This window comes from Apostichopus japonicus, chromosome 9 (assembly GCF_037975245.1).
Source record: "Apostichopus japonicus isolate 1M-3 chromosome 9, ASM3797524v1, whole genome shotgun sequence".
Classification (NCBI taxonomy): Eukaryota; Metazoa; Echinodermata; class Holothuroidea; order Aspidochirotida; family Stichopodidae; genus Apostichopus; species Apostichopus japonicus.
In genome coordinates this window covers 23,011,601-23,038,505 of record NC_092569.1, presented here as the reverse complement: position 1 = coordinate 23,038,505, position 26,905 = coordinate 23,011,601, and the positions used below count along the sequence as shown (strand labels likewise).

At 33.5% G+C, this 26,905-nt stretch overlaps 2 protein-coding genes across 2 annotated transcripts in view; one reads left to right on the top strand and one right to left on the bottom strand.

The window, feature by feature from the left end:
- The window catches only part of LOC139974004 (uncharacterized), a 222,187-nt gene that overhangs the window by 99,492 nt on the left and 95,790 nt on the right, over positions 1-26,905 (bottom strand). The gene's annotated exons all lie outside the window — the stretch shown is intronic.
- LOC139974000 (uncharacterized) lies at positions 7,112-19,789 on the top strand. Its single transcript, XM_071980912.1, has 8 exons — positions 7,112-7,267; positions 13,955-13,985; positions 14,870-15,042; positions 15,440-15,704; positions 16,072-16,280; positions 16,665-16,964; positions 17,217-17,484; positions 18,815-19,789. Exons 1-8 carry the CDS (start codon positions 7,196-7,198, stop codon positions 19,315-19,317), a joined length of 1,821 nt encoding a protein of 606 aa, XP_071837013.1. The 5' UTR covers positions 7,112-7,195; the 3' UTR covers positions 19,318-19,789.

Below are 26,905 nucleotides of genomic sequence, written 5' to 3'. Positions count from 1 at the left end.
CATTGAATTTCAGTAAATATGCGTTATCGTTTCCGAACGAGAAGAAAATTAAGATTCAGTTGACAATTCAATATTACTTCATGGAATTTATTTAAAAGCCATTAATACTACAATAAAAACCAAAAAAATTATCAAACAGTGCGACATTTTGTTGAGTGATCAGTCCACAAAAAAATGCATGTTTTACCTTCCCAAAGAGCAGTACCTGACTTGGATCATATCGTTATGAGCTGTATCATCTGTATCGTCTTTATCGCTGTATCATCAGATAAAAGTTAATCAGTATTTCATCGGTCTTAAATAAAAGTAAAAACGTCAGATGAAATATAGGACGTTTCACTGGAGTCGATGATTACAAAGATAAAAAAATCAAACACTAAACAACTTTTCCTCTTATATGCAAACCTACTATGCTGCAAAGTTAAAACTTTACTTTTCAATAAGCAGAAAATGTGTACTTCAAATCGTTAGATGTTTACATTTCTACTCATCTCCCACGAACCTTCAAAATTGCTTTATTATAAAATATTCGTTGCAATAGTTGAAATAATGGTATGAATTATACTATTGATGTAATTAACGGTGTTATTAACTAAAGTTCATAGACGAACGGTCATAATTGGAACAAAATAACAATAGAATGCATTCCCTAATTATTTGTTATTTTCCAGGTAACAATGCTATGGGGGCAAATTCAGGGCATCGATTCAGTACACACACTGAAGATAATGATGGATCGAGTACCTTCGACTGCGCAGAAAAACACCGAGGTGGCTGGTGGTATCCAGATGATAGTAGTACGGGCTCTTCCAACCACAGCTACACATTCAGCAAACGCGAAGCTACAAGTCGATACAAGTACTCTGGTTGTAAATGTCATAATGACTGTGGCAGTTCTCATTATTGTCCTTCTAGTCATCCACATTTCAAATGTTATGATTGTGATGGCTGTTGTTATTATTTTTGTTACACATATAATAACTACAAAAAAAGATGTTGTGCAAACATAAACCCGATCTATGAAACAACCTTCTATTCATGCGGCAACTCCAATCTCAACGGTGACTACTCGTTCAGCGATAACCGCGGTATCTTCTGGAAGAATCTTCACGGGTCCGACTGCGGTATAAAAACAACAACAATGAAAATACAGCCAAGTCAATGATGAAAGTAGTATATCAGAAATATTTAAGGTAACACGGATCGGAAAAATTACAACATATGTTAAATAACGTTTTGTCGAAGATTAATAGAATTAGAAAACCAAAGTGAAAAAAAAGACAGCAATAAGTCAAACAGTCTTGTATAGTCATTACATATCATGTACATTATCCTTAACATGTGACAGGTTTATGCAAAGGGGAGCATCTGTAGACTTCCAATGTTATATTATGTTATTGGGGAAAATATCAATGTAGTATATTAGAAATATTTAAGGTAACACGGATCGAAAAAATTACAACATATGTTAAATAACGTTTTGTCGAAGATTAATAGAATAAGAAAACCAAAGTGAAAAAAAAGACAGCAATTAGTCGAACAGCCTTGTATAGTCATTACATATCATGTACATTATCCTTAACATGAGACAGGTCTATGCAAAGGTGATCATCTGTAGACTTCCAATGTTATAATATGTTATGGGGAAAAATATAATTGACGGTGCATCAACTTACCAGGGGAATAGTTAGCACTGCATGGAGCTCGATGCCGTCTGATACTCTCATACTTTGTCACTTTTTCGATTAATGCATTTATTCAAAATGTTTTTATTTAAATATTATCTTAAATCACTGAGAATAATGTACAATGACGCAAAATAAAATAAATTTAAGCTTGGCATCAGTATGTTGACTTGTAATATTGTTTTCATATATTGCAATTTTATGACATCGCCTTGGAACGTCTTATACATTTAGATGTGTTCTGTTCTGTTGAATTATTATGTTTGAAGAATCGGTTTTACTGTCTATACACCAGATTAAAACGTTCTGTTATATTCAGAAAGAAAACAACCTACCGAAACCACCTAACAGTGAAATAATAAGGTCATGCTTTAGCTTTTCATATGCTAAAGAAGCGTTTACAATCACACGATCATATACAACCAACGTTCTGGCCGACATTATTTGACAAAACTTACTACTCCACCAGAGTCACTGACGTTGTCATTAATCTGTATTGGCTTCTTTCTCACTAACTCTATCGAACACGTAAGAATATAATGTAGCATTTGTTGACCTTGCCATCTGCTTTTCAGAAATACATTAACGACCGTTCAACAAATTCCTACTCAAGTGCGATAAACACTAGAACATCCCCACCAACCTTTGTCGGTCCAGACTCATGATAAGCACAGTTTTGTTGATGATGCGCTTCGTTAAAATGTAGCAAATATGGGAAATTTTCTCGCCATGTCTCACCTTGCGAAGATTGAGAACATCAAATAAAAGCATTACAAAAATGACAACTCTAAGAAAACAGTTAACTAAACAAAGGCTCAAAGCGTATTAAAGTTAGAAAAAAAAAATTTAGTACTTGTGGTCGGGGGGTGGGGGAGTTTATTCAAGCCAAACGTAGATTTTACTGTTATCAAGAAAGAAATCCATCAGTGCGGTAAATACGTTATTATTGATATCTTGATTCACAACATTTTTCTCACGTTAATTGCTATATATGCATCATGCATGGACACCCAATATTTCTTTACAGAGATCGCCGAAAAAGCAAATTCTTTTTAGGGCGATTCCATTTTTTTTGGGGGGGAGATTCTAATTCAAATTCCAACTAGACAAAATCAGTGGTCAGCAAAATAATAACTGTAAGGTACGTTATGATTGTATTGCATTGATGTGTATCTAGATCACATTGACGTGTGGAGAGAAAGAAATCCGTTGTGGAAAAGTTTACATGGAGTTGTAACGTAACTTCTGGCATTCATTGTAGGTTAGATTTCTTTCTTCTTTTAAGGAACTTCTAGTATTGTAAACATGGCATTACCTTATCTCCCGGTATCCAGTCCGACGATTCTATGGTTAATCCAAGCTTATTTATTCTGAAACAGAGGCCACGGCTACTAGAATTTCAAAAATGATCTTCTAAATGATCATAATTTTGTTACCCTCATTTATGACCATATTAGTGAAAACTTCTCCAACATTGTATTTCCGAACCCATCTTTACGATGGGAGTACTTTAAATAGTGTATTAAAAGAAATAGTACGGTTTTCGCTAAAACCAAGGCCAAAATGCGCAGTCAGAAGAAAGTTATGCTTTTTTCAAAGATTTCTACTAAAGAACAGCAGCTGTTTATTTCCGACACCACTGTTATCCGCTCACAACTTGAGCCTCTACTTCAAGAGCTTCTAGGATTTTATAATTAGAAGCTATAAGGCACAATAGTTAGATTTAGGTCTAGATGGGTTAACAAGGAGGAGGAGAAAAATACCAAGTACTTTTTTGGCTTAAAACCAATAGTTCCATTCGGAAACTTCAGAAGAATAACGGCTGTGTTTTGACTGCAAAAACACGAGATATTGAAATAAATGAAAAGGTGTTATTCCTCTCTTTATAAAAGTGCGATCACTAGCATTGCAAGAGCTTCCTTGGAAATCTTCCATACAAATCTCTTATTGTAGAAGATTCTGAATTATCTGAACATGCTCTTCCCCTGAATGAATGTAAACAATACCTTTTCTCGTTGGTAAATGACAAAGCCCCAGTCTGTGGTGGTCTGTCTGTTAACTTTTATAACAAATTTTGGCCAGTGATGGGTCAAACTTTATTAGACGATTTTAACCATAGTTACCTCAATGGAACTTTGTCGAAATATCAGTCAAGAGGTACTGTTACTCTTATTTTAAAAGCTGGAAAGGATTCTAAATGCCTTAAAAATTACCGTCCTATCACATTTCTGAATACCATAGACGTAGGAGCCCAATTTGATTTCGAGGAGGGGGGCCCGAAAAATTATCAGAATATTGCCCGAATTTTCACAAAAATATTTGGTCGGGGGGGGGGGAGCAGCCCGCAACCCCCGCCTCCTACGCCTGTGCTGAATACCGATATACTGAATACTATTAAAAGTCATTATACATAATGTTATCGGTCCTCAGTGAAGCGGTTTCATTATATTCTAATATTAATTCTACTTCAAAAACGTTGAGGATTTTCTGACAGATTCACATTTACACTGGTCGTATTTCCATATCAATTAATGAGCTGATGAACCTTTATGGGAATATTTTTAACACTTTACCATAGCCATTTTCAATACCTCTTATCCCTCACGCATCATCGCACGAAAGAAAATTTATAACAACGTAAACAACGTTCCGACAATGTTAACTAATTGATTGAAAATGATTGAAATATATATGACAGATATTGCCAAAATATAGGTGGAAAAATGTCTTTGGATAATCGTTTATCAATTCCACAAATAAATATTTCATAGAGTATATGATGTGAAGGTTCTTCTCCGATCCATATACCCTCAGGAATCGATTACAGGGGGCTCTTCAAATTGTGTTTTGTTTTTTAACTTTAACAGAACCATTTCAAATATCCCATATTCCTAATGTATCCCAATCCAACACATCACTGTACAATTTTATTATATAAACAAAGGTGGCGTATACAACACTTGAAATCAAAACATCTTTATTCACATATATGTGATTGGTAATTGTCAAATATCCATGAATATTTATTTGTATATCCTATTTTCGGTGAAAATCGATATGTCCGATTACAGGAATAGCTAGCAGTATGGGACGCCGTATAATGTGTTACCAAATTGCTACCAGTAATTCAAAGTGATTTTTGTTGTGTTAGAGGGTGCGTCATAACACAAACATAAGCAGGTAGAAATATTCTAAACGTCTTTGGAATGGTATTTATTTATATAGATCGAGAAGTTTTTCAGCAACAATAATGGTAAGGACTTTCATTGGCTACTTTGTACAAAAACCTAGACGGAATGGGAGAAAATCATAAAGATCACGAGAGAAATTTAATAATATTCCGACAATGAGTTATAATTGGCGAATTAACTTAAATAATGATAGAAATGTGTTTGAATGAACGCTTATCATTAATAATAAGTATGAGGTGATAGCTCTACTCCAACATGTCGTTAACAGCGCCTTCTTACTTGTTGTAGTATTACAATTAGAGATAATAAAGACATATGTTTGTACAATTTTGACCAAATCATCATGTACTATACACCCATCGATACCATGCAGTGTAACTCACGGCATATATGCGAGTACAACCATTTGGTTGTATCTTACTACCAGTAAACATTTTAACTGAGTGTCAAACATTTTGTCTGACACAGTAAAATGTAATGTGATCTCTTTTATTAGGCTTATATAATACTTCACTCTCATCCTCTCTCACCACGTTCCGAATACAATCCTGTAATTACAACTAGGTGATATACCTACACAAGGTTATGTGAGGAAGGGGGTATGCAAGTGAATTAACACAAGAAGTATAGACTCCGATTTCTTGGCACAGATAATAACGTCTGACAATTTGTCTGTGTATCATTGTAGTAAAGAATCCACCCACGATACGTCATAATTCAAGATGTATTTCCTTGTGATGTCATCATATCGAACACGTGGAACAGTGCTACGTGGCTCAATCACGTGATATCATACGATTTATACGTCCATCGGATTCCGTTATGTATCGTAAGTTGCCAGCCACGTTGTTTATCATATAGTAGCTTGTACATACCAGCAAGGAAAATAGAAGGCATTACCTTGTAAATGATTGTGTAACGTTAAAGCAGTTAAGGTACTTTGAAATCATGCGTATGAAATGGGTAGTTCCTGGCTATGATCATTTAAAGTGAATTGCATCATTCCAACAGTTTACTGCATGAGTGATATTGTAACAAATAATATAATAATATGTGAAAAACCAGCCGATACTCATAATTAGCACATTAAGTACTGGTGCCACCTGTAACACATGTTTACCGTGTTACGAACACAAAGTAACGATTAATGATGCACGGTTGTGGGACTTGAACAGTAGTAACATGTGTTACACGTGGCATTAGTAGTTACTCTACTATATATGTGTTTGAAGTAAAGTAGGTACTGTACCGTTTGATTAGAGTCCACAACTCTCTTTAAACTACGCCAATTCGTCATTCCGAGAACGAAGAAATGCAATGTTCCGGTATACCCATAGGCTTACTGATAGCATAAAACGACTAGATACGACTTCATTTTCTAACCGCGTGTTAAAGAACTCGCACCCAATGGTTGGCACAGCAACTACAGTTATGTCCCACAACCGTTTATAAATAATTATCAGTAATAACTACTTTGTGTTAAAAACATTTGTTACAAGACATGAATAGTAGTTAATGTACGAGCCATGAATATCGGGTGGAAAAACAATATTATCGTTGTTGTTTTAACCAAATTATTGATAATTTTTAACACCCCAGTAAATAAGAACAAAACCACATCGTTAAATAGAAATACTCTATTCCGTGATAGGCCAGCAGAAATAACTATTCCTGTGATTCGTCTAATATCCGAAAGGTGCTGTTTGATATCGATATCTCACTATTCCAAGCGATTTGGTGTTAAAGTATGTTAATACGTTGAGAACGTCTTTTGCATGCATGATGTCCCATATCAGTAAACGACGGACAAACACGGTTCTTAGTGCTTATCATTTGCCTTCCACATTCGACTTAATATTTGTTAATTCGTAAAGATATGTGGCAAGCTTAAAACAATGACAATCTAGTCATTTAATTCAGTAACGGTCAATATACAGATAATTTGACATTTATTGTGTGGGATGTAAACAACCATTCTTATCCTTTCCTTGTGGTAAAATCGCGAGTTTTAAATTCTAACTAACGATTCGAGATAAAAGAGCTTCTAAGTGGACAAAGCACATATTTATCCTGTAATAATAATGACACTTACATTAAATACAGATGTCGATATGGGACATACTAGATTGCATAACATAAATTATGGATCTTAAATATGACCGACTGATATATAACGTGGTGCAATTGGACATCCGTACGTATGAAGGTGCCTCCTTGTGTAACGATTTCACGTTCATTACTTCTGTCACTGTCTCAGAAGGTCAGCAAGTATCTCCTTTATTTTGTGCACCTTTTTTTTCTCTATTTCGTTTTGGATCAATGGCAGAACTTCGAAGCAAATGTTTTTTCGTCTTTGCGGTGTTGCTGCTTTTAAACTCAAATGGTTTTCGGGTAAGTCTCTAAAATATTAATAAAATGAAATTAATTTCTTCAAAGTAAAATTGAATAGATTTGTTTTACTTGTATAATTTTTTTCACTGATTTACAATTTGGTACTCAGTATTTCATCAACTTCAAATTAACAAATTCCTGCACTTCTTTCTACATATAAAATATAACAACGGTCTATCTGCGCTGACTTGTTACCTCGAGTATTTGTAGAGAATATTACGATTGGTGAGCTATCGGCTCTATTCAACTGTAACTTTTTTGAAATTGAGATATGTTTTTTTTTGTAAATGTTGTGCGTTATCGAGCATTATTCTGCACACAATTATCTCTATTTATTACTTTATTGCATTTATTATATTGCCCTTATATTTTCTGCTGATAGCCCCACTATTCGTACTGTCAATCCTGTATCATTAGTTGATACCTAATAATTATGAATTACATCATTGATTTTTTGAGAATCAAACAAACGCGTAAAAAGAAAATCTACAACAGAATTTTACTAGGCAGAACATCTCTCTTTGACATGTCTTTTTAGAGGCTTAACTATTAAAAATCAAGACGAATATCTTTGGAGAAGAACTTTGAAACATATATACAAAAAAATGTCTAAATGTTATCACTTATATATATCTCAAATTCGCTTAATTCTGTTTATAATACAACAAGTTTCTCGTCCATATTGAGTGCACAGCCGGTCTTGTAACGAGGGCATCAGGGTTTCAAAACCCTACATATGATTGAATGTCCATTATCCTTTGCTAAGAAATATAACGTTATGATTAACTTGTGAACTAATCATTTGTTTATCAAAGAAAATATCGGATGAAATTTAAAATGCGAAGGTATAAAACAAGTAACAATGTCAAGAAAGGACTTGAGAAGTTATTCCTTCACGATGACAATTTGTTCCATCAATTCATAAAATAATTCATATTTTACGAATACAACATTTATCTCTCCGTCAAACTTACTGCCGAACTAGTATGATAAAATAAATAAAGTTCAGCTTTTGATTTTCTAAAAGAACAAATATGCATGCGGAAATGATAATTAAAGTTCTAAATAAGTTTAATTACTAAATTGCTATTTTTACAACGTTATACTGATATGATCAATATGTTGGATTTAGTATTCCGCAAAAAATAATTTCTTATACACAGAAGTTTAATATGTCAAAACTAAAGTATTGATAGGTTTTCGTGTACATAAAAATATCAGCTTTACGCAAATTAATTATTGTTTTTTTAAACGAGCTAAGAAAACCTCAGTATTGTAACAGTTCATCGAAGAGCATTCAAAACACTTTAAAATTGGCTTATCACGAAATTGTTAATATGTTTAGTAATACAATTTATAACTGACAACAACTTGGATATTTGCTCGCTGGGCAGGTATCTGTAAATCATGACACAATTAACGCATTAATGTAACATACTCTTCAATACAGGCAAGTACGTACGAATATATATTGATCAGTTCATCATAAAAAATACCCAAGAGGAAATAGAATGTATCTTAAAATGATCAACAACTATTTTATTTGTCAAACATCTCCAGAACACCTTATATTTGATTTAGGTAATTTGGCAATCAATATTTAAAAGCCAAGTATCACCGTTTTATACTAGCATTATACTGAAACATCGTCTCTATTAGTGTACAAAAGTTTATCTTAATAATTATGTAGCTCATAGTGAAACTTTTTTTTTCATAACCAAGCAATGTAAATATATGTATAATATAAATCATAATATTCCTTCTTAAAACGTATTAACCTCCTAATTTCAATCGTTCCCCTTACTATTTTGCGGGTTAAAGTAACACTGTATGTTCTCCAATGATTTGTTTTCCCTCTGGCGGTCATAGCATCGTATTACACATGTATCTGTTAAAAATGTATTTGATTCGGTCATGTGCGTTAACCATGGGAATGATTTTTAACGCATGTCAATGTAATAATCATCAACTAAATGTGAATATTTAAATAGTCGACATACATGTAAGAATTTTGCACGAAACTTTCCGTTAAGAATACAAATAGAGTACGACAATTATAGACTAAATGTTATGAAAAGTGATAGGAAATAAAGTATAAATAAAAATAATCAATGTGAAAAGTTTTTAGTTTTGAAATTGTGACGGTAGCATCAGAAAGTGCGTCTACTAACCGACAATAAGAAAGAAAGATTCATGCTAAGAAAGTTTTTTTTTTTAAGTTTTACCAAAACAATGTCACGAAAAAGTAGAACAGCAACACAGACTTGTTCATTAACTTTTCTCAATCATCCCAGACAAAAACATAAATAAATGTATATATCTCCTCGCTGTGTGTTTCCGTTGTAAAGTTCCTGATTCTGTTTTTTAAAAGAACAAAACTGTAGAAATGTTGTCATTTATGATTCAGAACTATTTTCCCACGTTGTCGACAACACAGGCTTGAAGCCATCATATCCTCGTTTCTTCATGCAAAGTCTTTCATTAAAACTATTGAACACTTTACCATACAACACGTGATCACGTAGACAAGAACGGCTATTTTTCAAAATCGTGTTGTTGTTATTGAGTCTAGACGAGGTTTTACTGCCAAGAATTTTCAAAATGGATATAAATTTACACAAACTCTATAAATTGTTTCACAAGAAACCTAAACGGTCTTGTAACGAGAGCATATGGGTTTCAAAACGCTACATATGATTAAGTATCCATTAACCTACGCTAGGAAAAATGACTTTATGGTTAACTTGTTAACCAATAATTTGTTAATCAAAGAAAATATCGCATGAAGCTTAAAATAAAAATGTATAGAACAAGTAACAATATCATTAAACAACTTGTGAAGTTATTCCTTCACGATGACAATTTGTTCTGTCGATTTATAAAAATTTTCATATTTTCCGGATACAAAATATATCTCTCCGTCAAAATGACTGCCCAACTAGTATGAAAAAATAGATCAATTTTAGCTTTTGATTTTTTAAAGAATAAATATGCATACAGAAATGATAAATAAACTTTTGAATCAGTTTAATATCCAACTTGCTATATTTACAACTTTATACTGATATTATCAATCTGTTGGATTTAATATTTGAAAGAAGCATAATTCCTAATAAACAGACGTTTAATATGTGAACATAATGTAATGATGGGTTTTTCGTGTACATAAAAATGGCAGCTTTACGCAGTGTAGCTTAAATGTTTTCTTTTTTTTACAAAACGAGCTAAGAAAACCTCAGTATTGTAACAGTTTATGTTTGCAATATTTAACAACCAAGTTTACACTACAAAAACAGTACTAGATCAATTCAAAATTAGAGAATTCCAAGCACTTTCAAATTCTCGTTCTCAAAAGTGTTAATATGTTAAGTATTACAATATATGTATATCTGACAACAACTTTCAAATTTGTCCTCTGTGCAGGTATCTGTAAAACATAACAGAATAGACGCATTTATGTAATACACTATTCAAAACAGGCACGTAGGCCTACGAACGAATAAATATTGATCAGTTCATCATGCAAATACACAAGAGGAAACGAATGTATCTTACAAGGATCAACAATTATTTGCCAAACATCCCCAACACACCTTATATTTGATACAGGTAATTAGGCAACCAATATTTGTAAGCAAAGTAACCCATTTTTTGTACTAGCTCAATACTGAAACATCGTTTATAATAGTTTGATGTACAAAATGTTTATCTTAATAATTCTGTATTTTGTCTTGAAACTTTTTTTTTCATGACCAAGCAATGTCAATCTTAATACTCCTTCTTAAAATGTATCAACCTCTTAATTTTAATTGTTTCCCTTACGATTTTCCGGGTTAAGGTAACACTGATTGTTCTCCAATGTCTTATTTCCTTCTGGCGGTCATTGTATTGTATTACACATGCATCTGTTAATAATATTTTCGATTCGGTCATGTGCGTTTATCATATGGATGATTTTGACGCTACCAATGTAATAATCATCAACTAAATATAGTTATTCCAATAGCCAACATGTTTGTAACAAGTTTGCACGAAACACCGCTTTAAAACTAAAAATAAAGTACGAAAATGTTAACCTAAATGTTATGAAAAGTGATAAGAAATTGAGAATAAAGTATAATACAAAAAAGTCACTGTGAAACGTTGTTAGTTTTGAAATTTTGCCTATAACATCAGAAAGATCGTCGACTAACCCACAATAATAAAAAAAGATTCTTTCCAAGATTTTTTTTTTTTAATTGTACCAAACCAATGTCAAGATAAAGGAAAATAGTAAACAGACTTGTTTATTAACATTACTCAATCATCCCAGACAAAACAATGAATAAATTCGTATGCCTTCACGCTTTGCGTTTCCGTTTTAAATTTCCTGATTCTGTTTTTTAAAAGAACAACACTGTAGAAAGGTTATAATTTATGATTCAGAGCTTTTTTTGCCACGTTGTCGACAAGACAGGCTTGTATCAATCATTTCCTTGTTTCTTCCTTGCAAAGTCTATAATTTAAAAAAATATGGAAAATGTTACCATACAACACGTGATCACGTAGACAAGAACGGCTATTATTCAAAATCCTGTTGTTTTGAGGGAATCCAGATGATGTTGATTGCCAAGAATTTTCAAAATGGATATAACTTGACAGAAAATCTATAGATTGTTTTACAAGAAGTTATATTTGAAATTTGATGTGGTTGTTGAACAGTTACCTATCATTTCCTTTAAAGTTAACAGATATCGTTTACTCTAACACTTAGATTTTATAATAAATACTTTGACAAAAATATCGTTTTAGAGAAGAATTTTTGCACGACTGGTATATCATTAGCTTCTTTCTCCCAACATACTTAATTAACGAGTTATCGGATGATCTCAGCACGTGTAAACCAGGTAAGAGTTGTCGTGAACCAATGAACAAATAAAATACTAACTAATTCTAATGTGTTATATTCAATAGGATAAATGTGATGTTTTACTGAATTAGACGGATCAGGCATTTTATGCAATATATCTGAATTATTTCCTCCTTCAATGTAGTATCTTACTTTCTTTCATACAAAGCTTTGCGTACAGGCGTCAAATGACACTTCCTTTTATATCAAGGGAAGAAAAGAAAAATATGTGTCGTTATGATATTATGTGTTATCCTTGATTTAGGATACCTCAGAGAATTACGCCAACGAAAGGTAAAAAACAAATATTCATGCACGTTTTGTTATAAACAAGGATGTGTTTTCATGGGAGCTGGGTTCACGGGGATGTTGTGGGGCTTTCAAGAATGGTGTTCTGTCTTAAATAGATACAGTACACGTAAAGTTGCCAAAAGAGTATCCGCTTTTGCTGATGTAGACAAAGGGTAATCAAAACAGTTTTCGTTATGGATACGCTAACTTGTCTTTTTTATTATACATGAGGTTATTTTGATTGAGCGTGAATCGTCATACATGTGTTACACTTTGCCCAAATATTTTCTACTCCGATCTTAAACTTGTTTTTTTTATTTATAAAATTATAAAATATTACTTTTTCAATGTTTTTGTAGGTTACAGATAACTCTGCTTAATGTGTGTACATTGAAAGCCTTAGTTATTGCATACGTTCTGAGTACAATATTTCTAAAAATATCGACATATTTTCTATGAGCAAAACGTTGTTGTCGCAAAAAGTTGTTGCAACAGTTGTAGCTTTCAGGCGAACGAATGTTGACAATTAGCTTCAGTAGCTGGGGCGTAAAACGTATACGTGTTTTGTGATGTTGAAGACAAAAAGATATATTGTGTTGTTGATGCTTGTCCAAGTCAATCAAGTGGCTTGTACGTATTGAAACAAACAATACTCTTCTTCACAACGGATGAATTTTCAATTGTGGTTGCTCTATTTTTGGGCATATTTTCAAAACTTGGCTATTTTCAAGCTTTTGAGGGTAAATTGCACGTTGTCCCAGTGTATAAGTACTTCATTAGCATAATATATCAAGTTTCCCGCTATAGATAATTGCACTTAACTTACTATACGAACACCACTAGGATAATGCTGATGTTTGTACTTTTAATTTTCTTTCAATTATATATTGTAGGTTTTTTTTCGTTTTCTCATATAATATGTCATTTACATTTCAATTAGCATAATGCACAGGAAATTATTACTTTCATCTGCTTATCGTAGTTATGATCGTTTAATTAAGTTAGTGTATGGTGACTTATGATTGTTTTATGTATAGTAATGATAAATAAGAAGTATTAGAAGACATGCAAACAGACATATAATCATATTTTGAAACAATTAAAGCTATTCAATAAAACCTACTTTTATATAAGCTATGCTTATAAGCAGTAAAATCAATGTTAAAGAAATATTAAGATTGCGAAACATTCTATTACTGCTTAGATTTTGGAATGTGAAATTTTCTTTCCGTTCTTATCATCTTTTTCAATAATAATTGTCAAGTTGGAAATAGTTCATTTATTTGAATCAAAAGCGAAATCAGATTGTATTTTAAGAGGCTATTCAATTCTATTTTGTATATTTAAACTTAAAATGATAGTATATGTTAAAATGAAGGTGTAATAGATAGGCGTATGGCCTGTTTTTTGTGATACATTGACCTTCGTACAACCTTCTTCACTCGATATTGTTTCTTCAGAATGTACTTTGCTTAATCGTACATTTCCTTAATTTTTTGTTACCTCAGATATCGTCAAGCACAAGAGTCAACGATTCAAGTAAGTTTTCGTTCTGTAAGGGTAACGGTTAATATAAACTTCCGAAAGCTAACCAATTAACATAAATTTGTTATCTAAATCATAATTTGGAAAAAGTTTAATATAGAAAAGAACCATCTAGATGTACTTCATATGTGGTACTTTCTCCTATTTCAATTTGTAAGATAAATAATAATTTACAATTCTCAATAATTTCCTTGCACTGTGTATTGAAGTAGTTTTAGCGCTGATTGGGGTAAATTATAGATACTCAGCGATAATAAAACTGAAAGAAATACAAGTCATTAGTCAATATTTATTTCAAGCAATAAAAATAGTTCAGATTATATTTATTCATATTTGTTAGTAATTTGTGCAAAGTAAGTTGGCCTGACGTTTCGATCCTAGAAGGATCTTCTTCAGAGGCTAAATGGCAAGTAACAGTAACAGAAGGGACAAAACACGCACTTTGTTTAGACTTTGTATACTGTAGGCTTGTTCAATAATTTGGCACTTTCAAATCCCAGTTCAGTGTTGATAAACCTTAGATTGTTGTAAGCTGAAAATAGGTCCAAATCATACCCTCTTGTCGAGGAAAGCTATTACTAATCATGTTTGCTTCTGTGACCATGTCGTCACAGATTCACGGTAGTTCTTTGCGTCAGATTTTCTTTTCAAATAAAATATACTTGCTTATATTAGCCTCTATGAATATTAGCCGAAAATGTTTGAATACCTTTTTTATGGTTCATGGTAGTTACCACGTCATGTTTACTGTGTAGTTAAAACAAATCTATTGCAATGTAGCCATATATTATATTTCTCTTGAAATAATTCTTAACATATGGAACTGTACCTGCAACAGTTTTACGATCTTCTTCTTCTTTACAATATTTTGGTGCTAGACTTGCAGTATTTTCTATTCCAAACTCCGGAGTATCCAAGGGATTGTCATGAAGTACTTAACCAATGCTCTTCTACCAACGCCAAATCCGGTGTATACCTGATTAAACCTGACCAGTATCCGGAACCATTTCAGACATATTGTGATCAAAACACTACATCTGGAGGTTGGACAGTAAGTAAACTATTTCAAGACGCGAACACTTACAATCACATACATTACCCTCCGAGACACACTTTATAGGACACATTGGCATTTTCAGTCCATTTTAGTTTTACATTGTGTTTGGTGATATACCTTGTACGAGGTATGTTTATTTGAAGCCGAATATCAAAACAAAACTACTCAGTGTAATTACATTGACTTTTCGTACGATTAGAGAACTTGTTTTCTGTGCACACCTATAGTAGTGTTCTAAATATGTATAAACATAATATACAACACAATATCACAAATGTGTTCTATCCTATTCGTACTTGATGTGAGCCGCACGTATTGGCTATACGGTTTAGTTCATAAGATAATGCAACGTATATCCGTTAGTTGTCTACCTATCTTTTGAATTCTTCAGGTCATACAACGACGTCTTGATGGATCCATCGGTTTTAATCGAACCTGGGACGAATACAAAAACGGAATTGGTTTCTTAGGCAGTGAATTTCTGATTGGTAATGAAAAGTTAGCTCACTTGATAAACCAAAAGAGGTACCAGCTGCTCATCGAGCTAGAGAATTATGCAGGCCAGTCATATTCCTTGACATACGACAACTTTCGCATTGCCGATGAATGGGGGAATTATTCTATAACAAGTCTTGGTGTTGTCGAAGGAATAACAGGTTAGACTTTTTTTTAAATGATTTTCTCCATACTTTTGTAGTCAAAACGAAAATTAAAGAATGCAGAAAGAAAAGTTCCAATGGAGGAAATGATTATGATACACAACAATATTTATAGATTCCCATAGTCGAATACTTGAAATTGTCATATTATTTTGCATGTGTGACATAAATAAGAATAAGTTGAATGAGCCTTAATTTAATTATAAAAAATCCCGCTTATATTTAATCCTATGTTAACAATCAGCAAATCTTCTGAGCGGCCAGAGCATTACGTTGGTAACACGATGATCTAATAACGTAATGTCACAACAGCGAGTTAACACTTCAAGCTAGGATTAACTGGTTGTGGAATTAATTTCCGCAGATTTACCCATTACCTGGTGCTCATCCAACAAGGATAATTATGACAATACATGTGAAAGAACTTGTGAGAATCCGAATGATTGTGTCATACCGAATCCAGCGGATCCAGAGAGATGTCTTTGTCCAGAAAACCACATGGTGCTTGGAGACAACTGCATACCTCAAGAGCAATGTGGCTGTTACGTCGAAAAAGAAGGCGTCGTATTAGCAGTAAGTTTATTTGATGCCGTTCACAAGTCTTAATATATAACATGAAAAGTACACTTAAACATAAAATCTTGGATTTCAATTGATTGACCTTACTTTTTATTTTATATGTTATTAATTCTCATGATTATTGATGATATAGATTTTCACTTCTATTTCGGTTTTACCTGTTCTTGCAAAAGTCTTCTAATTGAGACCTAGCAAAATACAAGGCATCCAAAACAATTACACCCAGAATGATGAACTTTACCTAACATATATAAAACGCTCACGACCATTTAATAGTAGAAATTCAGTTTTACTCCAAGAGCGTTATCAAGCGTTGTACCAAATAAATATTGATTTTACTTTCACTGAAATATGTCGTTTAACATTTATCATTCCCAGGAAGGTGAATCATACATTAATTCTGACTGTTCCTTACGGATAACTTGCAACAGTAACAACTTGACAAGTGAGAGTTACAGTTGTAGCGCAGACGCAACCTGCGAGGAGCGGAATGATGTCCGTAGATGTTACTGTAACGAATGGTTAGAAGGCGATGGTCTCACATGTACCCGTAGTGGACCGATAGATTGTTCTGATCTGTACGCAGCAAACAGAACAAATAACGGAGCATATACCATTTATCCCGCTGGAAGTTCTGGTTTTGAAGTTTATTGTGAAATGTCTAGTGGTGGTTGGACAGTAAGTTTTAACTATTGAAAAAAAAAAACTTTACCATGTTAACTGTTTATTTTCGCATATAACAGGACTTCGTTCACTAACATTTTAATTAAATAAATAAATTATTTGATTAAATTGATCCATCTTCCTATCGCTTAACTCCAATCGGATGTTAACCTTCACCAGTTAATTTACTTAAATTAATGTAGTACAAATGAGATCTTTCATATATTACTCACCTCCAACCGATAAACTCTTTGATTCTCATTCTAGATTTTGCAACGACGTACAAGTAGCTCCGTCAACTTTTATCAAAACTGGAATGAGTACAAAAACGGTTTTGGAATTCTCACAGGAGACCATTGGATTGGCAACGACAAAATATACAGTTTGACAAAACAAACAAACACAAACTACGAACTTCTAATAGAAAAGACAAACACGGAAGGATCAACATACCACAGCCGATATTCATCTTTCAGTATCAGTAACGAGGGAGACAAATACCAATTATCATTGGGTGACTACGATGGAAATGCTGGTATGTATTGTGCTTAATGTCAATTATACGCAGACTTGTAGTTATTACGTAATATCATTCTAGTACCTGTAGTCATAATCACACTCTAGGATTTGTAATCTTACATATTCTCAGGTCAGGTTATAAATCTAGTGTTGATACCAATGTAGAACTGTATTAGACGTCGAGTTTAGAGTCCCGTGCGTATTGCTCATTGTATAATTTTCTTTGCACTTTAGCACGTGTTGGTAAAATGATATATTGTTGTAACATCATGATATATCATATCAACAACTATTATATAGTTAGTAGCGTCTGCTTTCTCGCAATTTCACCCAGACCTTGTCGGGCTTAAAACGTAAAGAAATTATAACCATTCTGGAAACCTAAGAACTGCTGCAGCATTTTAGCTTACTTTGTGATTGAAATATGTTATTAAACAGTGAATTAAATTAGTTTCTTTAAAAAACGACTTTATCATTTTCAAACAAAAGAAAATTAAGTTTCATTTGACCATGCAATATTTTTTCATTACATTGATTGAAAGGCCAATGATATTACAATAATAACAACAAAAGTATCAAATAATTCGGACATTTTTTAAGAGATCAGTCGAGACGAATTTTACGTGTTACATTCTTAAAGAGCATTTCTTGCCGTATTTCTTATCGTTAGAAATGTTTAATCATATGGTAAACTATTAGTTTGTTGATATCATATTAAATTAATCCGTCAGTATGAAATATAAGACGTTATCACGAGAGAAGATAATGACATGAATGATACAATCAAACACTTTAATTCTTTCACTCTTATTTGAACACCTAGCATATATTGAACAGTCAAAACTATACATTTTACAAAATGCCGAATGTGAACACTTCAACAAATGCACCGTTTACATTTCTGTTAATCTGTCACTCACAACTATATTATCTGTCACTCACAACTATATTATTATATTATATTATTTAATATTTGTCGAAGGGAAATAAATAATAATATAAATACAATATTGACATTAAGAAATATATTTTCATAATTAACGATGTTTTCAAATGAGGTCCCAGACGAATTGACAGAATTGGAACCGCTCCAGTTAAATTCGCAAACTTGACTCCTTTGTTCAATATTGTAAACTTACGATAATTTAGAACTCGTATATGAAACCACAAAAAAATATAACGTAAGCCCAACTTAAACGAACAAAATAACAAACGCAATTATAACCGGCAACTATAGCAAACGAACCTAAAGTGACTTAATAATGTCCAGTATATATAAAAAGGAAAAAAAACTTCGTATTTTACAAGAAAATACCTTCATTCAGTATTTGCTAATTTCCTTCCAGGTAACAATGCTATGGGAGCAAATTCAGGGCATCGGTTTAGTACGCACGATCAAGACAACGATGGATCGAGTACCTTCGACTGCGCAGAAAAACACCGAGGTGGCTGGTGGTATGCAGACGATAGTAGCACGGGCTCTACCAGCAACTGCTACTCATTCAGCAACCGCGTGGCTACTGGTGGATACGAGTACTCTGACTGTTATTGTTGTTATTATTATTATTATTGTTGTTATCATTATTATTATTATTACTGTTATAATTATTATTATAATTATTATTATCATTATAAATGTTATAATTGTGATGGCTGTAGTGGTAATTACCGTTATAGAAAATGCCGAAACAAAAACCCGGTCTATGCGACAACTTTCTATTCCTGTGGCTACTCCAGTCTGAATGGTGACTACTCATACAACGATAACCGCGGTATCTTCTGGACGAATCTTCACGGTTCTGATTGCGGTATAACAGCAACAACAATGAAAATACGGCCAAGTCAATGATCAAAGTAGTGGATTTGAAGTCTTCAAGGTAACAAGGACAGGAAACGGTTGGCGATATAATAGCATATATTAAACAAGGAAGTACATATCGAAGCTAGTGGAAGTTTGCATATTTAAAAGATGGAGGTGAAGGAAAGAGACACTACTTAGCCTTCCAATGCAATCCAAGGCAAACTATCAAACGACGGAAAAACAATTTAAGAGGGGTACAACAATCACAGGAAACTCGATGGCATTCGATAATTTGTTCAAAGTTTTCCAAAATGGTATTGAATTCGATTTTTCTTAAATGTTATTAGTAATGATGTCACTGAGAATACTAAGAAGTGATGCAAATAAAATATATTAAAAAAATACATCAGTTTACTGACCAGTAATATTCCTTTCCAAAAGTTGCGATTATATTGAATAAACACAAGTGACAATGTTATGACATCGCCTAACTATGAACGATATCTTATACGTTTCGATTTACTTTCTGGGTTGTTTATGTAATATGTTTGAGAGAACAGTTCTACTGCCAGAGTAAAGCGCAATAGTTTATGCAGAAAGAACACAACCAACCGAAATCACCAGAATAATTGCCCTCTTATTCATGAATCAATATCTTAACATTGACACAATTAGATGATACATTTGCTTACTAAAATGAAAGAAGCGTTTACATGCACACGAAGTTGATCATATATAACCAGGGTTCTGGGAGACTCCTTTAATTAGATGTTTGCCAAAGGTACGTATTCAACCAGACTCACTAACTTACCATTAATCTGCATAACTTTCATTCTTTCTAACTCATCTCCATGTAAGAATATGATGTAGTGATTGTTCATTTTGTCATCTGCTTGATTGTCCCGACTCTAGAAATTATCGTTCTCCGAATTCCTAGTTAAGTGCGATAACCACCTGATCATCCCCACGAACCCCAGCACATATTTAAAGCGTACTACTGTATTTGAAATATAACACATATGAGTGATATTCCGACATGAATCCCCTTGAGACTTACAAATTCAAAGGAGAGTGTCATCTTCAAGAATTTCACAGAAATTGGAGGGCATAGGTGGGGAGGTGGGGGGGGGGCACGGGATGACAGTGGCCTATGTATTCCGTCTTCACATCCCTGGTATTCAACATTAGATAATGGAGTCTTGTTGTTTATTCAAAGAACTTGCGGGGTTCATCTTTAAGATTACAACAATGTCAAACACGTTATTTTCAAAGTGACAAAAGGTACACTTTGATCTATGGAAAGTGGTCCTTTGTCGGCCCTTTTGTAAACATTGGATCCTTAGTTTTTCTTTCACAGTACTGGAAAGAGAGTGTCGCACCATTTTCGACCCTGTGGATAATTCGTAAAGAGGGCAAAACTACAAGCCAGACGAGATGACTAATATAAGAACACAAGGAAATATCTAAATTACCTTGATTTCGAAATAACATAACAAATGGATAATGTAAAACTGGCAAAACATTTTATTAAATGAAGTTTTGTTTTCGCGCTGAAAACCGTGGAGTTTCCCTCTACTTTCATTTTCCTGAATACATTTCAAGTAATTTCTAAATAGGAAGGATTAAAGTAAAACTTGAGATAAAATCAACAAAAACATTCAAAAATAAAAAGGAAACAAGTGCGGTCTTTATAAATATAAAAAAACAATTGTTAGAAAACATCAAATAAACAAGTTTAGAGTGTAGAAAGATTATAAGAAAGGCTCTTCTGTCTATATTTGTCACCGACAGCAACCCACCCGCTCTTTCCAGCACCTATACCAGTGAAATATGACTCGGATCTCTCTGAAATACCATAGCGTTGTGTTCATTTATGGATGCCAATTACTACAACGAAAAGAAAATACTAGTTTAAATAATCTATGGTTGCTTTTCCCTTAATATTTTCAAGCAATATCCAATAACCTAGAACAACTATTATAAATGAAGAAAGAGATACATAAAACTGACGTATTATCCTTACCGTCATATAATTGCTGGTTCGTATGGACAGAATTGTTATCAATCAAATATTGTTGGTGATGTACATACATGTTTAAAGATTCCGTAGTAATTCTACTTCAAATCGGCTGAAAGAGAGAGAGAGAGGGACTGTGGATGCAACGCCGTCGCACCATTTAACGTCATGGGCCCAACATTCTTATTTTAACGTTATACGTAGACGGTGAACAGCTACCATGAAAACCGTTACGCCCTAATTATACGGTTGATCGCTACGTAATGGCCTGCTTTCGGGATTAAATGGTATAATCAGAGACAAAGGCAATCAGATCAGTCGTAGTGACTACGCCAAAGGTTACCCGTTTTATGCCTTTGAAATGACACCTGACCTAGCTAGCGGAGGCCTCTTTAATTTCGGTAAAAGGATAATGTGCGTCTTGAAATGCAATTTGAGTACGCCCTGAGCAGAAGTGTGAGCGTGTTTGTATACGCTGAATATGACGTTGTGATAGTAGTGGTTAAACTCGTAACGTATTCATAGACAATTAACCCTCTTTTCTAGAACCGTCATTAATACAAAACAATCAAATAAAAGGAACCCGGGAAGTAATTGGGTGGCAATTTTCGTTAGAGTTGAGCAATTTTTTTTTTACTCCTTTGGACGTCTTATTTCTGGCATTTCATATTGCCAGAATCATTTTAATAAGAAGTGTGCGTGGTTGTCAGGATTAAATTATTCGTAAGCTAAAATGACGGTAGCTCCCATGAGAAAATTGCGTATATTGTCCTTTTCATAGTCGATACATTTTTTCTTTATAATTAAGGTGATATTTGAAAACGGATTCATATCTCTCAATATATCCGGAAGTACCAATATACGCCTGAGAGGGTTGTGCATTGCTATGGGGAATACCAGCCAGCTGTTATGGAGATGTCTGTGGTCCTCTCTAAAATCATTTTGTTGAGGGTCTCCCGGTCGGAATTGGAGGCAAATCTTGACCTATTTTACAAAAAGTTGATTATTTTATACCATATCATGATATCAAATGGGAACGATCAACGCATAAATGATTGGTTTTCTAAAAAGAAATCATCATAGAGATATGATGTTAATAGAAAGTTGATCACATGAAATATTTCTATGAGCTTTATCACAATGTTATTTAACTGTCAAAGGAAACGAGTAATATCACACATTACATCGTGTAATTTAAAAGCCCTAGAGACAAAACCCAAGTCTCAAATTTGGCAAAACAGATGCATCCAGAGCAAGTCAAACGTGTATGCAGGAAGCGTTTGCAGATTCTACCAAGGAACCATACGGATACCTTGTCATCAATTTACAGCCTTATACGCCCACGGATGTTCGTTTTCGTACAAACACTTTACACATGAGACCCAATATGTTTGCGTACCCAAGTGATACAAGCCAACAAAATCTGATAAAACATAGAAACATAGTTCTAAAACTTTTCTTTGTGAACTGAAGCGCCACCATAGCACCAGCAACACGTCTGTTTAGAATCTTGCCCGTGAAATGGATTGTTTTCATCAAGATGTTCCCCTAAAAAGCGAAAGGTTTTCCTACTACACGTGGAGACCAAATTAATTACCAGTTGATGTGAATGCGCCGCCAACGTGGTAAAAAAGGCAATGTACCGTTACCTCGCGTCCAAAAAGTCGAAATTGTCATGGTACAAGAAACATCTAAGGGATCTTTACATCAAACGCCTATCCAATAAAAAGCGCAAGGATGTATTAATAAAGATGGGATGTTTTTATTTTTGTTATTTTGATATTAAATATTAAATCCCACTCATCACTGTACAACATTATCAATATATGTACATAGGTGGCGTAAACGACACTCGAAAATGATAAGATCTTTTTTTTAACTTATATTTGATTGACAATATACTTTTTCACATGAATATTCATATTTTTATCCTAGTTTTCAGTAACATCAATGCATTGTTTTAACAATCTAATAACTCAACCAAGTGTTTTTTTTTTAACTTCATATATGCAACAGAAGAACTCATGACATTCAACACTAAAGGTCAAATTGTTAACACATTGTCAAAATAAAATTGGATGTTTTTGTTTTATATTGCATCTGGGGAATCGACCCAATGTCTTTGTCCTAGACAATATAGCGCAGTCACTTTAATTGATGGACCTCAACTATGTAAAAGGGTTAGTTAACACTTCAACGAAGAATCGATATACACCCTGGACTGATAATAGTGTTTGTTAACACGCTACAGCATACCAAATTCAGTTGATGTACCATTGTACCAATGTACCATTGTATAACTATAAGTGATGATATTTATTCAATAATCATGTTAAATTGTGCGTTTTCTTTCTTGACATAATATCACGTTTAGACTTGAACATTTTTATATAGGTAAATGAGTCTTTTTGTCGAAAATTGTCCAAATTTCCTCTGTTTATTGTTGCATCAGAGTATAATATTAACATCATATTTAATGAAGTATAGGCTAAGTGAAACACACTATGCACTAATTCTTAGTTTAATTATAAATTGCATTTCAATAATACACAACATTGAGGAATTATTATGTATGTCACACATAGACAAACGTACCAAGTTGCTTATTTTGTTTGCGCTTTTTCATGTATAACGTCAGAGTTTTTGTGTTATTAAGTCTAACAATTAAGTATATGAACAACATTTTTAATTGCCCTATCAAAGGAATGTTCTATGAAGCTGTAAATTGAATCAATGTAATTAGTTACACCAACATCCTATGATATATTTTATTAAAATAGGCCTTTGTAACTTTACGCTTTAACAGTGACTCGAAAATTCGATGGACGAAGTATTGTATCGCTTTAATAATTACTTACTGATTAACCTGCATTGGGTAAAATCAACACTGGTGACAGAATACGGGATCTGTCTGCAGCTTAGAAAAAGCTATTAACTAAACTTACCACGATTAATCGTATTAGCGATTAAAACTGCCACTCTTACGAACACGAACGAAGTAAGGTGGTTATCAGGAAAATGATATCAACATATACAACGTTCCAACAATGTAATCTAATTTTATAAATGATTAAATAAAAAATAAGGATATTGCTAACATATAGGTGAAAAAAAAATGTTTGAATAATCGTTTATCAATTCCACAAATAAGTATTTCATAAGGTATATGTTGTAAAGGTTGTCCCCGATCCATATACCCACCGGAATCAAATAGAGGGGGCTCTTCCAATTATATTTTGTTTAGAACTTTAACAGAACCATTTCCAACATCCCATATTCCTGACGTATCGCAATCCCACTCATCACTGTACAACTATATTATATATACAGAGGTTGCGTATACGACACTTGAAATCAAAACATCTTTATTCACATATATTTTAGTATGGTAATTGACAAATACGCATGAATATTTATTTTTATATCCTAGAATCGGTGAAATGCGATATGTTCGGTGACAGGAAATCGCAAGCAGTATGGGACGCCGAATATGTTATCACAAAATTGCTACCAGTAATCCAAAGTGATCTTAGTTGTGTTAGACGGTGAGACATAACACAAACATAATCAGGTGGAAATATTCTTAATGTCTTTGGAATGGTATTTCTTTATATTGATCGAAAAAGTTTTCAGTAACAATAATATGGTAAGGACTTTCATACTCTATCCCGTGCAGTAAAAATAAAAACACTAGACGGAATGGGAGAAAATGATGCAGAACACGAGAGAATTTTAAAAATATTCCGACAATGAGTTATTATTTTCGAATTTACTTAAATATTGCTAGATATGTGTTTGAATAAGCGCCTATCATTTATAAGTATTAGGCGATGGCTCCCCTCCGAAATGTCACAGTGATTATCGTTGAGACCGCCTACTTCCTTGTTGTATATAATATTACAATTAGATACACCAAATACATATGTTTGTATCATTTTGACCAAATCCTCATGTACTATACACCCATCGATATCATTCAGTGTAACTCACGGCATATATGCGAGTACAACCATTTCGTTGTTTCTTACTGCTAGTAAACACTTTATTTCAGTGTCAAACATTTTGTCTAACACAGTAAACATTAATGTGATTTCTTTTATTTGGCTTATATAATACTTCGCCCTGATCCTCTTTCACCACATTCCGAAGACAATCCTGTAATTACAACTAGGTCAAATTCCTCTACTAGGTTATATGAGGAAGGGGGTAAATGCTTTAACACAAGAAGTGCGAACTCCAATTTCTTGGCACAGATAATACCGTCTGACAATTTGCCTGTGTATCATTGTAGTAAAGAACCCACCCACGATTCGTCATAATTTAAGATGTGCTTCCTTGTGATGTCATCAGTTCGAGCACGTGGAACAGTGTTACGTGGCTCAAGCACGTGATATCATACGGTTTATACGTCCACCAGATTCCGTTGAGTATCGTAAGTTGCCAGCCACGTTGTTTAACATATAATATCTTGTACATACCAGCAAGGAAAATAGAAGGCATTACCTTGGAAATGATTGTGTAACGTTAAAGCCTTTAAGGTACTTTGAAATCATTATGCGTATGAAATGGGTAGTTCCTGGTTATGATCATTTAAAGTGAATTGCATCATTTCAACAGTTTACTGCATGAGTGATATTGTAACAAATAATATAATAATATGTGAAAAACCAGCCGATACTCATAATTAGCACAGTAAGTACTGGTGCCACCTGTAACACATGTTACCATGTTACGAACACAAAGTAAAGATTAATGATGAACGGTTGTGAGACATGGACAGTAGTAACATGTACGGTACTAGATATGTGTTTGAAGTAAAGTAGGTACTGTACCGTTTGATTCCAGTTCACAACTCTCTTTATACTACGCCAATTCGTCATTCCGAGAACGAAGAAATGCAATGTTCCGGTATACCCATACGCTTACTGATAGCATAAAACGACTAGATACGACTTCATTTTCTAACCGCGTGTTAAAGAACTCGCACCCAATGGTTGGCACAGCAACTACAGTTATGTCCTACAACCGTTTATCAATAATTATCAGTAATTACTACTTTGTGTTCAAAACATTTGTTACAAGACATGAATAGTAGTTAATGTACGAGCCATGAATATCGGGTGGAAAAACAATATTATTGTTGTTGTTTTAACCAAATTATTGATAATGTTTAACACCCCAGTAAATAAGAACAAAACCACATCGTTAAATAGAAATACTCTATTCCGCGATAGGCCAGCAGAAATAACTATTCCTGTGATTCGGCTAATATCCGAAAGGTGCTGTTTGATATCGATATCTCACTATTCCGAGTGATTTGGTGTTAAAGTATGTTAATACGTTGAGAGCGTCTTTTGCATGCATGATGTCCCATATCAGTAAACGACGGACAAACACGGTTCTTAGTGCTTATCATTTGCCTTCCACATTCGACCTTATATTTGTTAATTCGTAAAGATATGTGGCAAGCTTAAGACAATTAAAATATAGTCATTTAATTCAGTAATGGTCAATATACAGATAATTTGACATTTATTGTGTGGGATGTAAACAACCATTCTTATCCTTTTCTTTGTGGTAAAATCGCGAGTTTTAAATTCTAACTAACGATTCGAGATA